The sequence below is a fragment of the Chrysochloris asiatica genome, unplaced genomic scaffold (genome assembly GCF_000296735.1).
Source record: "Chrysochloris asiatica unplaced genomic scaffold, ChrAsi1.0 scaffold00033, whole genome shotgun sequence".
In the NCBI taxonomy this organism is placed as follows: domain Eukaryota; kingdom Metazoa; phylum Chordata; class Mammalia; order Afrosoricida; family Chrysochloridae; genus Chrysochloris; species Chrysochloris asiatica.
In genome coordinates, this window is record NW_006408551.1 from 23,181,752 (window position 1) to 23,196,996 (window position 15,245).

At 39.6% G+C, this 15,245-nt stretch overlaps 1 protein-coding gene across 3 annotated transcripts in view; it reads right to left on the bottom strand.

Annotated features, from left to right (window-relative positions):
• Nucleotides 1–15,245, bottom strand: part of PTPRB (protein tyrosine phosphatase, receptor type, B) — a 117,254-nt gene that overhangs the window by 66,730 nt on the left and 35,279 nt on the right. For all 3 annotated transcript variants that reach the window (XM_006859556.1, XM_006859555.1, XM_006859554.1), the window contains 2 exons: nt 11,970–12,236; nt 4,663–4,923 (listed from right to left, as the gene is read on the bottom strand). In XM_006859556.1, the coding sequence (XP_006859618.1) occupies nt 4,663–4,923; nt 11,970–12,236 (528 nt within the window). The remainder of the gene's footprint in view (nt 1–4,662; nt 4,924–11,969; nt 12,237–15,245) is intronic.

The window sequence follows — 15,245 nt, forward strand, 5'->3', positions numbered from 1 at the left end:
TATTTTGGCATATACCTTAATTTTTTCATAATGCTTCTCACACCTATAAGTTGTACAACTATCTTCCTTGGGCCATGTTTGTTGTTTAGTTTTTTTGTATGGACTGTATCTCACCATAGATATTGGGTTGCTAGACAGTAAATAAACATCACAGAGTTAAGAAGAAATTCTGAAGTGATATTGTATTCATGGTCCAGGAAAGCTCAATTTGCTGAAGGCAAAGCAACTATTACAGGAAGACAAAACCCTGTTGGATACCATCCTAAGTCAATAAAGGCTCTTCAGTGAAATGAGAGGTAATTTGTGAGATCTGCCTTGCTGCACGGTGAGATGACTATACAAAATTAGAAATATTGGTATTTTTACTCAAAATGTAGGACAAAAGCATTAGAGCACTAGGAAAGGTAGAGGACATTAAGAAAACCAGCCCAATCAATAAGACAACAACCTATACATGGCTCCCCAGTTAAACATATTTGTTGGGTGCAGTGGTTTGCCTTGATTACTCATGAGCCAAATCCAAATTCCTGCTGGTGAAAGAGTCCAGAGGATGCTCTGAAGGAAAAGCAACAATAAAACAATTTTAGCCAAAGATCTGGCAATAGGAAAGCCATATGGGTAAGAAGTATTCATGAACTGATAATGACGGGAAGCAAGGGAACTGTTCTTTGGTGTCAGATCCTTTAATTTTGGTGAGTTTTAAACTCCTGGTTGGTGAGCATGAAACACTGACATGAGGCTGTTTTGTAAATGGAAATCAGCTTTGTAGATCTAAGTCATGATTGTGATTACCAGTATAATTACAATTTATATTACTAGGGGGTGAGGATCATTTCTTCATAGTCCAGACTAGTGCAGATGTACTGGAGGTGCCTGGGTAGTAAAACAGCTAATCTGCTTGGCTCCAAACTGAAAAGTTGGCAGTTCCACTCTACCCAGAGGTGCCTAGGAAGAAAGGCCTGGCAATCTCCAGCAGAAAAATCAGCAACTGAAAAATCTAAGGAGGGCAGTTCTAACATATTTGGGGTCACACAGTGTTGGAAACAACTTGACAGCAATTGGTGGTGAATGGACATGGTACCAATCTGGGCCGAACTTTATGACCTGTCCAACATGAGACCTTGGACAAACAACACTTTCTTTCTGGGACTTTATCAGAAAATGAGAGAAGAGTATAGTATTTTAAGGACGCCCCCCCCCTTCAATGCTGTCACACTATAACAAAGGAAATCTGTGTTTCTTAACTTTTCTCGAGCCACAGAACTCTGAGAATCTGATAAAATCCCTGTACCCTCTTCCCAGAGAAAGACACATACCTTTCCTAGCCCCAGCTTCTTCATGGATAATTTCAGGGATTACTATGTTCCTAAAGCCATCCCAAAGGAGCTCTGGTAGTGTAGTGGTTACAAATTGGGCTGCGAATCTCAAGATCAGCAGTTCAAAACTAGCAGCTGTTCCGTGGGAGAAAGATGAGGCTTTCTGCTCCCGTAAAGATTTACAGCCTCGGAAACCCTGTATAGGGTTGCTATGAGTCGGAACTGACTCCAAGGCACACGACAACAACAACAAAGCCATCCCGATCCTCGCGTGGTGCTGTGGGTTAAGGCGCAGGACTGCAAAGTCAGTTTGAATCACAAGGTTGGTTGTTCAAGCTCACCAGCCACTCCTCAGAAACCCTATACGGGGTCACTATGGGTCGAAACCGACTCGACAGCACTTAACAACAAGAACTAAGTCCATCCAGTGATAGTCAAGGGGAAATTCTTCATCTATATGATTTCTGATTATCCATTCACAATTACTGAGTGCCTACTCAGGAGCGCTGTGGGTTAATGCACTAGACTACAAGGTCAGTTTGAACTGCAAGGTCAGTGGTTCAAATTCACCAGCTGCTCCTCGGAAACCTTATACAGGGGTGCTATGAGTCGGAACTAACTCAACGTCACTTAACAACAACTCATAGTCCTGATGTGGCACTGTAGGATATGCACTGGATTGCTAACCACAAGGTAGGTGGTTCAAACCTAGCCACTCCTTGGAAACCCAATCCAGGGCCACTATAACTCGGAACCAACTTGACGATACTTAATAACAACTCAGCTCCAGGCACAGTTGTTCCAAATCCTCATGAAAAAACTGACATTTTAAAATACCCATAGCTCAGCTGGAAAGATTTAACCCATAGCTCAGTAGGAAAGCTCTGACAAAATAATGATGGCAACTTTAAACAAAAATCTCAACTGCAAACACCAGAAAGCATTAGGGTATCAGGGAAATAGTAGATTTTATATTTAGTTCTTTCCAGCACGTTGAAGCATTGGCACTAACTACCTTTGCTAAGATTTTGATCCCTAGTCCCAGAATCATAAAGATTTATTGTGTGTAAAAAGGGACAAATAGCCTAGATTGACAGACATTTCAGGAAGGATTTTGGGACAGAGAGCTTTACAGATTCAGGAGTTACTCAGAATTGAGCTTAAATCCAGGACTGAAATTTAATGGCTATTTAACAAGTTAACCAAATTGGACAAGTAACGTAAGCTTTCTGACCCTTGGTTTCTTGATCTGTAAAATGGGTGGCACAGAGTCCTGGTGTGTCACTGAGGATCAGCACTGGACTAACTGAAACGCTGGCAGTTCAAACCTACCAGATGCTCCTTGGAAATATATATACAGGGTCATTATGAGTCAGAACCCACTCGGTGGAACTTAGCAAGAGCAACAACCTGGTAATACAGTTGTTAAGCATGAGCTGCTAACCGAAAGGTCGGCAGTTCGAACCCATCTGTGGGAGAAAGATGAAGCAATCTGCTTCCATAAAGATTCAAGCCTTGGAAACCAATACTAGAAACTCCATGGAGGACTTCTATTCTGTCCTATAGGGCCGCTATGAGTTGGAAGTAGCTTTGTGGCAGTTGGTTTGGTTTTTTTATGACCTCAATAAAAGATTGATAAAAGTTAAGTTGATTAGCATATGATAAGTCAGCTCCTAGAAGCAAGAAAAGGAACCTTGATGGTGCTATAGGATAAACAAAGGACTGCTAGCCACAAGGTTCACAGTTCAAGCCCACCAGCCACTCCACTTTCTGCTCCCATAAGAATTTACAGTTTTGCACACCACATACAGGGTCGCTATGAGATGGCATTCACTTGACAGCACCTAAAAACAATAAGAAGTAGTAAGAAAGTACTTTCAAACAGAAATATTTGTTACTATGTTTTAGTATCTGGACTGCTAACCACAAAGTCGGGAGTTCATACCCACCAGCTGCTCCTCGGAAACCCTATACAGAGTTGCTATGAGCTGGAACCAACTCGACAACACTTAACAACAACTATATTTGAATACTGGAGGAAAAAAACAAAGTTACCAGTCATTTTATTCTACTAAAGTCAATCAATATCTATGGAAGCAGCAGTTAAGAAATTACACAATGTATTACATTAGACAATCTGCTGCAAAAGAACTCTACAACATTCTAACAAGCAAATATGTCAGTTTGATGACTAAGGTGCACGTGACCTAAGCCATGGTCTTTCAGCTGCCTCATATACATGTGAAAGCTGGACAATAAAAAAAGGAGAAGAAAAATTGATGAATTTGAATTGCGAAATTGGTGAAGAACACTGAATCTACCAAGAACTGTCAGAAGAATGAACAAATGAGTGTCAGACAAAATACAACCAGAATACTTCTGAGATGCAAGGATGGGGATGCTCTGACTTGCTGACTTGGGTTGGACCTGTCAATTGCTAAGATAGGACATCATGTCTGATAAAGTAGAGGGTCTGTAAAAAATGAGGGAAACCCTCAATGAGATGAACTGACACAATAGCCCCACAATGGGCTCAGACATACCACTGACCGTGATAACTGCAGGACTAGACAACGTTTCATTCTACTAAACTCTCCATGAATTGGAGCTAACTGGATGGCAACTAACGGCATATATGAATAGGATGGGAATTCTAGCTAGGGAAGCAGTGTTTGTCTTTCTCTAAAGGTACATCTGTCTACATATGGTGTCTTCTAGATCAAAAGATAAAAATTTATAACAATTTTGTGATCTTAACTGCTTTGAATCCTATTATTACAGGATAGCTTTGTGTGGAGCTGTAGGTAAGCACTCAACTGCAAGGTTGGTTTGAACCACAAAGTCGGCAGTTGAAACTCACCAGCCGCTCCTTGGAAACCCTCTACAGGGTGAATATGGGTCGGAACCGACTCGAAGACACTTAACAACAAAAACAACATGATGCCCTGAAAGGAGCGCTGGTGGCACTGCAGGATAAGCCCTGGACTGCTAATCTTAAGTTCAGCAGTTCAAACCCACCAGTTACTCTATGGGAGAAAGACGACGTTTTCCGCTCCCGTAAAGACTTACAGCCTTGTGCTAGTGTAGCACTGAGGGTTAACGCACTTGACTACAAAGTTGGTTTAAATGGCAAGGTCAGTGGTTTAAGTTCATCAGTTGCTCCTTGGAAATCCTATACAGGCTCGCTATGGGTCGGAACCAACTAGATAGCAACTGGATAGCACTTAATAACAAGAAGAAGAAGAAACCCTAAACAGGGTTGCCATGAGGTGAAATTGACTGGTTGGCAGTGAGAGAGTGCTGCTCTGGACTAGCTGGACTCTTAGGGAGTCCTGTATTTCCTTACCTGTTCGCTCTTGGCTGAAGGAATGGCTTTCATACTTGCCACTTCTGGTAGTTATAGTCACGTTGTAGAGGCGGCCTGGAGTGAGGGAGCTGAAGGCACATTCACTGACAGATTTTGCAACAAGGAGGGACTGGACCACTTTGTCATGAGCCAGTATCACCACATAGTTATCCACGTCTCCAGGTGCCGGCAGCCAGGAAATACTGAGGTAGTCACTACGGCCAGAATTGTTCACCGTCACTCCACTCACACTGGAAGGAACTGCAATTAGACAAGGAAAACAAGGAAATTAAAAAACCAAAAGTGCAATCAAAAGGTTGCGTCAAAAAAACAGTAGGGACCCATGAGATCTAATGTGATTACATAACAGGTCAAGAATGTGTTAGGATTTCACTTTAGTTTCTGGAAAATGAATGATTTTTCCATCATAAGGCTAACCAAAATAAAATTGCCCTTTTGAACAAGCATGAGCCAGTCTCATAAATACAAGGGTGCCGCTATTGCATTTTTATGGGGTTGTTTGTAAAGCATTTAAAAAGTGGAGGCATTTTTATGTGAATGTGTCAAGAGAGTCTCTGGAGGAAAAGGAACAAACATAATTACAAATGAATCAACTTGAAACAAATCCATCAGGAAAGCAGATATATTTGAGGGGAAAAAGACAAATAACACAATATTTTTTTCCTAAAAATCTTAAGACTTTGTGGTAATTTTGATCTTTATGTGATGAAGTTATTTATTATCCCTGGGGAGTCTAACACAACTTGGAGTTGTGTTTTCCTTTGAAAAGTATTTTCTGCCCTCTAGTGGCAAAAAGAAATGATCTGAACCCTTGGTCAACTATTGCCACAGCCAGTTACTGTGGTAATGAGGGTCCTTCTGAAGCCAGCTGTAATCATTTGCTTATTTCACTTGGGATTTAGTGCCACAAGCATTTAATAAGAGCCTACTACTATTTTCCAGATAACAAAAATGGGTAAGACATGGCTGCCTTCAAGAACTTCTCTAAGTATGGTATAATTCACAAATTATTAATTATAGTTTTAAGAGTTGTACCTGGTATCAGAAATATATGCATAAGTAAAATTGCCATTAGTGAATATCAGAATAAAATTTTATAGTATATAGTAACTACAATACTAAATCCATCATCAATTGATTGCTGTTGTTAAGTGCTGTTGAGTTGGTTCCAACTCGTAGAGATCCAGTATAGGTGGCTGAAGAGCAGCTGGTGAGTTTGAACCACTGAGTTTGTGGTTCAAACCAACCTTGCATTCCTGTGCTTATTCTACACAGTACAACACCAGGACTGTGCCTATCCTACAGCATCACATTAGTTCAATATTTTCATTCAAGTGTCAATGTCAGTGCATCATATATAATGAAAGGGATGACTTGTGAGAACCTTCTAATATGATCTGGCTTTGTAAAAAGCCCCAAAACTTCCTTTCAAGCACTTACCCATCACTAAGAAGTATTAATAGTATTATATTAAACTGCTGGAGTTCTGGTGTGGCGCTATGGATTAATGCACCGTCAGTTTGAACCTGAAGGTTGGCAGTTCAAGTTCACCAGCTGCTCCTTGGAAATCCATAGTCTCACTAGGAATTGGAACTGACTTAACAGCACTGAACAACAACAGTTAAACAGCAAATACCTCTGCTGATGCTGTTCCATGTAATATATAATTTTCAGTCATAACATTTATGTATTGGTATTAACTCCCTTCTTTCTTTCGATCCCTTCATCTCTCTCTTGGTTTTTCTCAATTATGCTTGTACTTCAAAACTGTGAAGAATATTTACCAACTGGTGCTGTAGGATAAACACAAGACTGCTAACCGCAAGGTCAGCAGTGCAAACCCACCAGTCACTCCTTGGAAACCCAACACAGAGTGCTTCTCAGTGGAAACCAACTCAATGGCACTTAACAACAACAATCAACTAATGATCAATTTAGTAGTGCAGTTAATATATACTATTAGAAAGCATCCACTTATCAAAGATATGCCAAAAGGGAAATTAACTTGCTTAATAAATAATATATATGCGATTTACCTGTTGTTTTTCATTTAGATTGAGTTTTTTTTCATATTGCAATTAGATTTGTTAGTCATATTTAATGTCTTTAATTTAATATACTCTGACAGCTTATCATGACTGGAAGATTTATTTGTTTGCATGTTTCAATTCAATAAATGAATGAAAAAATCTTTTCAATAGTATTTCAGCATATATCAATATTTCAACAATTTAAGTGGATGGGAGTAAGTATTAAAGCCTTAGTCATTGAATTTATCCTAATCTAGTTTGTATACCATTTACTTTTCTAGGAACCTCTGAAGATCTTTAGTTATTGTGTTTCTATAGCAATCCACAGGACTCCTTGTGTGGTACTGTAGGATAAGCACTGGGCTACTAACAGCAAGGTTGGCAGTTCAAACCTACCAGCCATTCCTTGGAAACCCTATTCAGAGTCATTATGAGTCAGAACTGAGTCTGTAAAACTTAACAACAATAGTGACCTTTGAGTTGATTCTCACTCAAATTGTCCCAAAGGGTCTTCAAGTTAATCTTTATGGAAGCAGACTGCCACATTTTTCTCATGCAGAGAAATGAGTGAACTGTTGACCTTTTGATTAGCAACTGAGTGCTTTAACCACTGTATCACCAGGGTGCCTTATTTCAGTAGTGGTGGTCCACTTTTCTTCTTTCTCACAATAATGCTTGTATTGCTAATGTATTTGAGTAAAATAATTAATGCTCCTATTTATTCATATTTCACTCTCTCCCCCCAAATTTTATGATCATTCTTTAAAGAATTTGTCTCTTTTTGAATGCTAGCACTATAGGATCAGCACTGGACTGTGAACCACAAGACTGTCAGTTCAAACCCACCAGATGCTCCTTCGGAAACCCTATACAGGGTCGCTATGAGATGGGACCAACTCTAAGGGATTTAACAACAACAATAACAATTATATGGGTTCTGATATGGCACTATAGAACAACTACTGGGCTACTAACGACAAAGTTGGCAGTTCAAATCCACCAGCTTCTCCTCAGAAACCCTATACAGGTTTCCTGTGAGTAGGAACTGACTCAAACACACTTAACACCAACAACAATTTATACTATGGGTCAAATACTGCTGCCTCTGTTAAAAATTTAAGGAATTCTGGTAGCGTAGTGGTTACGAGTCGGGCTGCTAACCTCAAGGTCAGCAGTTTAAACCTTCCAGCCATTCTGCAGGAGAAAGATGAGACTTTCTGCTCCCATAAAGATTTACAGTCTCAGAAATCCTATACTGGTTCGCTGTGAGTCAGAACTGACTCCATGGCACACAAACAACCAACCAATTAAAACATATAATTCCTACTTAGTCTGCTAAGGAGCTCCGGTAGCATAGTGGTTACGAATCAGGCTGCTAACCTTAGGGTTAGAAGTTCAAAACTACTAGTTGTTCCGCGGAGAAAGATGAGGCTTTCTGCTCCCATAAAGATTTACAGCCTCGGAAACCCTGCACAGGGTCGTTATGAGTCAGAACCGACTCCATGGCATAAAACAACAATACCATTTAGTCTATTGTCTACTTACTTCAGTTTATCACAAACTGAACAGCACTTGTAGCATTTCAAAATGGGATTTAACCTATGTGGCAGAGTTAGACTAGTTGTTCACCATTTGCTTTTTTCCCTTAGACACATAGGAAGGCTACTGCGATGTCTAATTTTATGTTTCAGCTTGGCTGGGTTATGGTTCCCAGTGGTTTCACCAAACACTCATATAGTTGCTGTCATGAAGTAGTTACATGTGATCAAACCATCTTGGGTAGAGCAGATCCTATAGGGTAGAGTAGAACTGCCCTTTGGGTTTTCAGGACTGTCGATCTTTATGGGAGCAGGCAGTCTCATCTTTCTCCTGTGGAGTAACTGGTGGCTTTAAACTGTCAATGTTTCCGTTAACAGTTCAATGCTTAACCCATTACACCACCAGGGCTCCAATGACCACGTATCTAATGTAATATAATGTCATCATTTTCCATAATGCAATATAAGATAACATAATCAGTTGTGTTCATGCCACTGTAGGGTGGAACCTAAACCTAATCACTTCTGAGTTATAAGAAGATCAGAATAGACATGGGGACACATACACAGAAGGCAGACAGATGACATGGAAGGACTGTGTATAGGGATCACTGGCAGACAACAAAACTAGGAGAGAGCTCGGAAGAAGGAAATGACACAACACATACCCTGATTTGGACTTTTAGCCACCAGAACTTTGAGAAAATAAATGTTTGTTCTTTAAAGTCACCCATTTGTGGTATTTATGTTATAGCGGCACACTAGGTGACTAAGACAACTACATTTCTTAATCTCTTCTGCTGTTAGGCATAGCCTTGTGACGAAGTTTTGGCCAGTGAATGGGGGTGGAAGTGATATGTCTACTGGCAGGTCTCATAATCTCCCCCGCTCCCCACTATAGTTATTTCATCAGAAACCACCTCACTCACTGTATAGTTGGATGTTGTTGCTGTTGTTGTGAAATGCTGTCGAGTCGGTGCTGACCCATAGCAACCCTGCATAGGGTTTCCAAGGAGCAGCTGGTGAGCTTGAACCATCGACCTTGCAGTTCAAATGGCTTTACAGTCTGGCGCATTAACCCACGGCGCCACACAGTTGGGTAGGCAAGAAATAAATCAGTCTAAGCTGACTGATACAACACACTGGGAAATAGATGCAAAGTCCTTCTCAACTCTTCTCCTTAACTGTTTTCTGTTATTCCTCCATCCCTACTCTGACATTCAGGTTGGGATGAGGAGGGATGAATTACTGTGTTTTTACTAGAAAACACAAGCTTAGAGAAATAAGCTAATCACAGACTTAGGACCAGAACCTAGGCTTCCAGATTCCCAAGCTAAGCTTTTCACCTGTCACCTCTTAATGATGCTACACTAGTGGATGGTATCAAGAGCTATTAAAGAAGAAGATGGACAGTATCAAGAAGGAAGACCCAGGAAACAGGTCAGTTGCCTCACAAAGGAAGCACATAATAGGGAAGTGGGTATACATCAGTAGATTTCTACCAAGACTTTCTATGAAACATATTTTCAATAGCCTTAGTCCCTCAGGGAGACTTACTGAGGTTAATGCTCCCTGGGTTAAACAGAAGAGATTCATGACTTTAGGAAAGGGGCATTTCAGTGATGCCTGTGGCTGATACTCAAATGCTGAGCATGAGAGATGCAGATGGAGGATCCTGAAATTCACCTTCTCATGATCATACCAAAGTAAGCAGGAAGTGTCTGAACTCAATAATCATCATCAAATCTTCCACTGGGTTTATTTATTTTCCAAGAAGCCACAACATCAATTTCATAATTTGCTTATGCTGATTCTTTTTTCAGTGTTGTGCAGAAAATGTATTTCTATTTTAGAGCTACACCTGTGTCTGACCACGTGACTATGATGATATTTAATTGTGTAGGTGACCTTCTGCTTGGTTTGACTGTGAGTTCTTTAAGGTCAAGGAACATTGTTTAGGTGGCACACAGTACTAAGCACTTGCTGAATGTTGGTTATGAAAATAAATGTAATTTGGGAATTTTATTAACTCAACTTGTGACCATACAAATTGGAGTTAATTTCCTTTTTGTCTTGAAACTAAGTGAAAGATAGTTTTCTTTGGGAGTTTCAAACTTCTTTTTGTGCTTGCTTACCTTAATTGGGACATAAATATTTCTTGGGAATTAACTGAATGAGGGATACACTTAGGTATCAATGGCTATCAGTGCCATTACAAATAGTTTTCTAAGAGTTTTTGCTATTGGAAACTGTAAAAAATTCAGACTGCATCCCTCCCCACCCCCAATCTATCATTCCTGGAAAAAGGTCCCCAGCTGGCAAAAGCAGTTTGCATTAATCCACTAGCCCACCAGCTTGAACCCACCCAGTGGCATTGCATAAAAAACGCCTAGTGATTTGTTTACATAAAGATTGCAGCCAAGAAACTCTTACAACTCTACTCTGTAACACATGGGGTCGCCATGTATCAGAACTGACTCCATGGCAATGAGGTTGGTTTGTCATCACTGGGAGAGCTACAGGTGCTTTCTAGATGGTACTGACGTTTGATTTTAAGAAGACTAAAGGTGAGTCTGATTTTGAGAATGTTTAAAAAAATTCTGTGGTTAGAGGGGGCCTATAAAGGCATGAAGTGGCTCACTTTCAAGCTTTTATGAGTGTGTTTAGTTTCAGAATGAGGTAGGTAAAGTAGAGTCTGGTGACAGGAGATGGGGATGATGGGGATAGGATTTTAGGACTCAATGGTGAGTAACTGTTAGCACGCTTAACTGTGATTGTCACAGCTGTAATTGTAGAAGATATGTAACTAAAGGGGAGAGTAGTTAATCTTTCATTCAGGAACAGACGGTCCTAGGACCATCAAGAAGGAAGAGCATGAATGGAGTGTGAGATCCCTACCTAGAAAATCAGTGACAGCAGAGATAGTGGCAGGAGGGAGGAGCGAGGAGCAGTTGTGGGCCGTAGACCCAAGGACTGAGAAAGGTTGTGTGTCTGTGGGCAGAAGATGGCTGGCAGAATGTGCCCTTTGGACATTTAAATGAATATGTATCTTTTGTTTTGTTAAGTATACATCAAATGTTCTTGCTTTGTTAATTTGTGAAATATAAACTGCGAATGGGCAGCCACATGGAGGAAGCAGGATAATTGATGCTGCAGGGAGGGGATTATGATCATTGAGATGAAACAAAGTGTATAGTTTGCTGAATGTAAATCTGATGATCTTGTCTGTAAATCTTCACCCAATTCACAATAAAAAGTAAAAAAAAAACAACAACATTTAATTAATATGCAGAAAGTGCTCACACAAAGAACAAGATAGCTTGCCTGGGGATTTACTGAAAGTAGCAAATCAGACACATGTTATCTAAGTTAAAAGTTAGAGTCCTGGTGATTATGACTCAGGGTAACACGATTACGAGTCACATCCAGGCCATCATGTAGCTACAGAACCAACCATTAACCTTCTTAAACTTGGAAGTGTGTATGTTTCATAATCATGGTTCTTTCCCACTTCTATAGTCCCGCCTGTGACAATGATGAATTAACCTACCACAAATCTTGGTCTTGTGATGATTTCATCTGGTTCTCTGTTGTGTATCTAATAAAAACCGTGATTGTGATTTGGCAGATTAAAAAATACCTTCTAGAACATACTGTTTTGGAACTGCATGTGCTCAGATTTCTGTAGGTTATAGGCACACATATGTCTGCTTCTTACCTGTCCTTCCCTCAGCCACAACTTGTCGGGAAGCGATCCCTCCACTCACTGTTGTTACCACCACAGAGTACAGGCTGCCTGATTTAAGGGAGTGAAAGCTGTATCTGCTGGTATCACTGGAGACACTTTCATTTTTGATGACCACGTTTTCATGGATCAGTAAGACTTGGTAGAATTCTATGTCTCCCAGAGCCCGGGTCCAGTTAGTAAACAGACTGCTGGTCATCCCTTGGTTGGCCACATGCAAGCCAGTCACTTGAGCAGGCACTAAAACACAGTGAATACAGAGAGGACAAAACAAATGGCATTTGATCATTTGAAGGAAGTACAGCAAAAATGAATAAAAAATAAAGGCAGACTTGAAAATGTTAAAAATACTGTTTTGCTTTTTTTTTTGCTATATATTCTTGACTATTTCTGGTAACATATCGAGAATGTTCCCTATGGAGTCTCCTCTACTCTAAAAAGATACTATATAGGAAATAAAAATTATTTCAGGTCTAAGGAAGAAGAGGCCTTTCTTGCCTTTTGAACTTTGTTTAGGGGCAGATGTTGGCTCTTTCGGTCTTACTTGGTTGATTGTTCTGAGGATTATGTTCCTCATGGATTATTTATTGTTCATGGTATAAATTAATCACTATAAAAGATTACCCCAAGAGGCAGGTTCCATTCAATGTCTGAAGAGTAGCTACGGGCTGTAGTTTTGAGGGTTCCACCAGTCATTGTGCTCATGAGGATACTGTACACAGAACAAGAGGCAGCCATTCGAACAGACCAAGGGGACACTGAATGGCTTAAAATCAGCAAAGGTATGCACCAGGGTTATAATCTTTCACAACACTTCTTCAATCTGTATGCTGAGTAAATAATCCAAGAAAATGGATTACATGAAGAAGGTGGCATGAAGATTGGAGGAAGACTCATTAGCAACCTGTGATAAGGAGATTATACAACCTTGCTTTCTGGAAGTGAAGAGGATTTAAAATATTTACTGATGAAAATCAAAGACTACAGCCTTCAGTATGGATTGCACCTCAATGTAAGAAAACAAAAATCTTCACATCTGGACCAATAAATAACATCATCATAGATGGAGAAGAGGCTAAAATTGTTCCAGGCTTCATCTTGCTTGGATCCACAATCAACACTCATGGAAGCAGCAGCCAAGAGATCAAATGGCATATTGTATTAGGCATATCTGCAGCACAAGACTTCTTTAAAGTATTTAAGTGCAAAAATACCAGTTTTAGGATTAAGGTGTGCCTGACCCAAGTCATGGTATTTTCAATTGCTTCAAATGCATGTGAAAGGTGGACAATGAATAAGGAAGAATGTAGAAGAAGAATTGATGCATTGAAGTTATGGTGTTAGAGAAGAATATTAAAAGTATCAAGGACTGCCAGAAGAACAAACAAATTTGTCTTAGAAGAATGTGCCTTAGAAGCCAAGATGATGAGACATCATCTCTTATATTTTGGACATGTTACCAGGAGAGAATAGCCCCTGGAGACATCATGCTTGGCAAAGTGGAGGGTCAGTGAAAAAGCTGGATTGGCATAGTGGCAGTACCAATGGACTCAAGTGTTAACAAAAATTGTGAGGATGGTGCAGGACTGGGCAATGTTTCATTTTGTTGTGTACAGGATCACTATGGATTGAAACAACTCAGTGGCATCTAATAACAACGACAACAAAAGTCTCTATCAGACCAGTGTCTTTTTTATGGTTTTTAATTTTGTTTTCCATTTTCCTCCTACTGTGTTCAGGACCTTCTATTGTGATCCCATTCAGAGAATTTGGTGATGATAGCCAAGTACCACCAAGTTCTTCAGATCTCAGAGTAGTATTTGCTGTGGCTTGCATGGTCCTTTAGTCCTTTGGACTAATTGCTTCCTTGAGTCTTTGATCTTCTTCACTAGGGTTCTATTTTTGAAGATTGCTCACTTAATGCTATTTTCTCTGTTCTTACCCTATGAGAACTCAAGACATGGGTCTTTCCTGAACTGATAGTTGTTATGGGGTGGTATTGAGAAATCCCTTCATCCTAGTGATTAGGTTATGGTCTAGCAACCTGGTTATTTTCTGACACATTCTCAATAGGACTATTTTCATTATTATATGGAAAAGTGCTATAATAGTGTAAATTACATGATTCAACCACCACTACTGAGTGCCTAGGTTGTACCAGTTATGGATGCTAGGCTTTATACAAGTTACATTAGTTAATACTCATTTAAGACTCTAAGAAACTGATTTTATTATTTCCTTTTTACTGATGAGAAAACCAAAATCCATAAACTGCAAGTACCTTAGTCTGTAACATATTGCTAACAAATACTCTGTCTCACTTCAAAGCCAGATCTAAATCCTAAACATATGCCCTTTTCCTAATTAGTGACTATTGTGACTTCTAACCAATCCATTAACAAATCTTATACAAGGTTTTGAAGTTGGCACTGTACTTCTTTGTGCTTCCTCCCTGAATTATTACAATAAAAATTACTACAAATGACTAAATTTTTTTTTTCAGAGTTTACTGACCTTTAGATCAAGATGCAAACATATTCATTAAAAACACATGCATTGCGAGACTCAGTATCACCAAGTTCACTTGTAGATTCAACACATTATTAATCAAAATCCTGACAGGATTTTTTTTTTTTTTTTTTTTTGGTAAAAATCAGTAAGATGGTTCTAGATTTCAAAATACTTATTCAATATGTAGGAGTCCTGTTGTGGTGCTGATGGCTAATGCGTCAGATTGCAAAGTTGTCTGAACTGCAAGGTTGGTGGTTCAAGCTCATCAGCTGCTCTTTGGAAACCCTTTACAGGGTTGCTATGGGTTGGAACCAACTTGACGGCATTTAACAACAACATTCAATATGTATGCCATTAGTCTTTCAGGATATTGAAGCTATGAACCAAAGTCTAGGACTTTTACAGATTGAGGAATTTTAGAGGTCACCCTGCATTAACCCTGGATTCTGAAGGGCTAAATTCCAAGTGTTAGTGACAAACATTTTCTCTCTATACACCACCTTATCTTGGCCTCTTGAGTACTGAGTGAAGAAGAAAAATGTTTCCTCTGAGAATGTATACTCTCGAAGCAGTGAATTTACAACTTGAATTCACAAAGTCTGGGTGGCCAAAAAATGTCAAATTGATACTTTAGATTAAAGTTATTCTGGGCTGATAGTAGGTTGTTGTATCTAAAAGAATCAAATGAAAAGAAACTTTTTTCTGGGATCCCCTCCTCCTTTCAAACAAGGCCTTTAA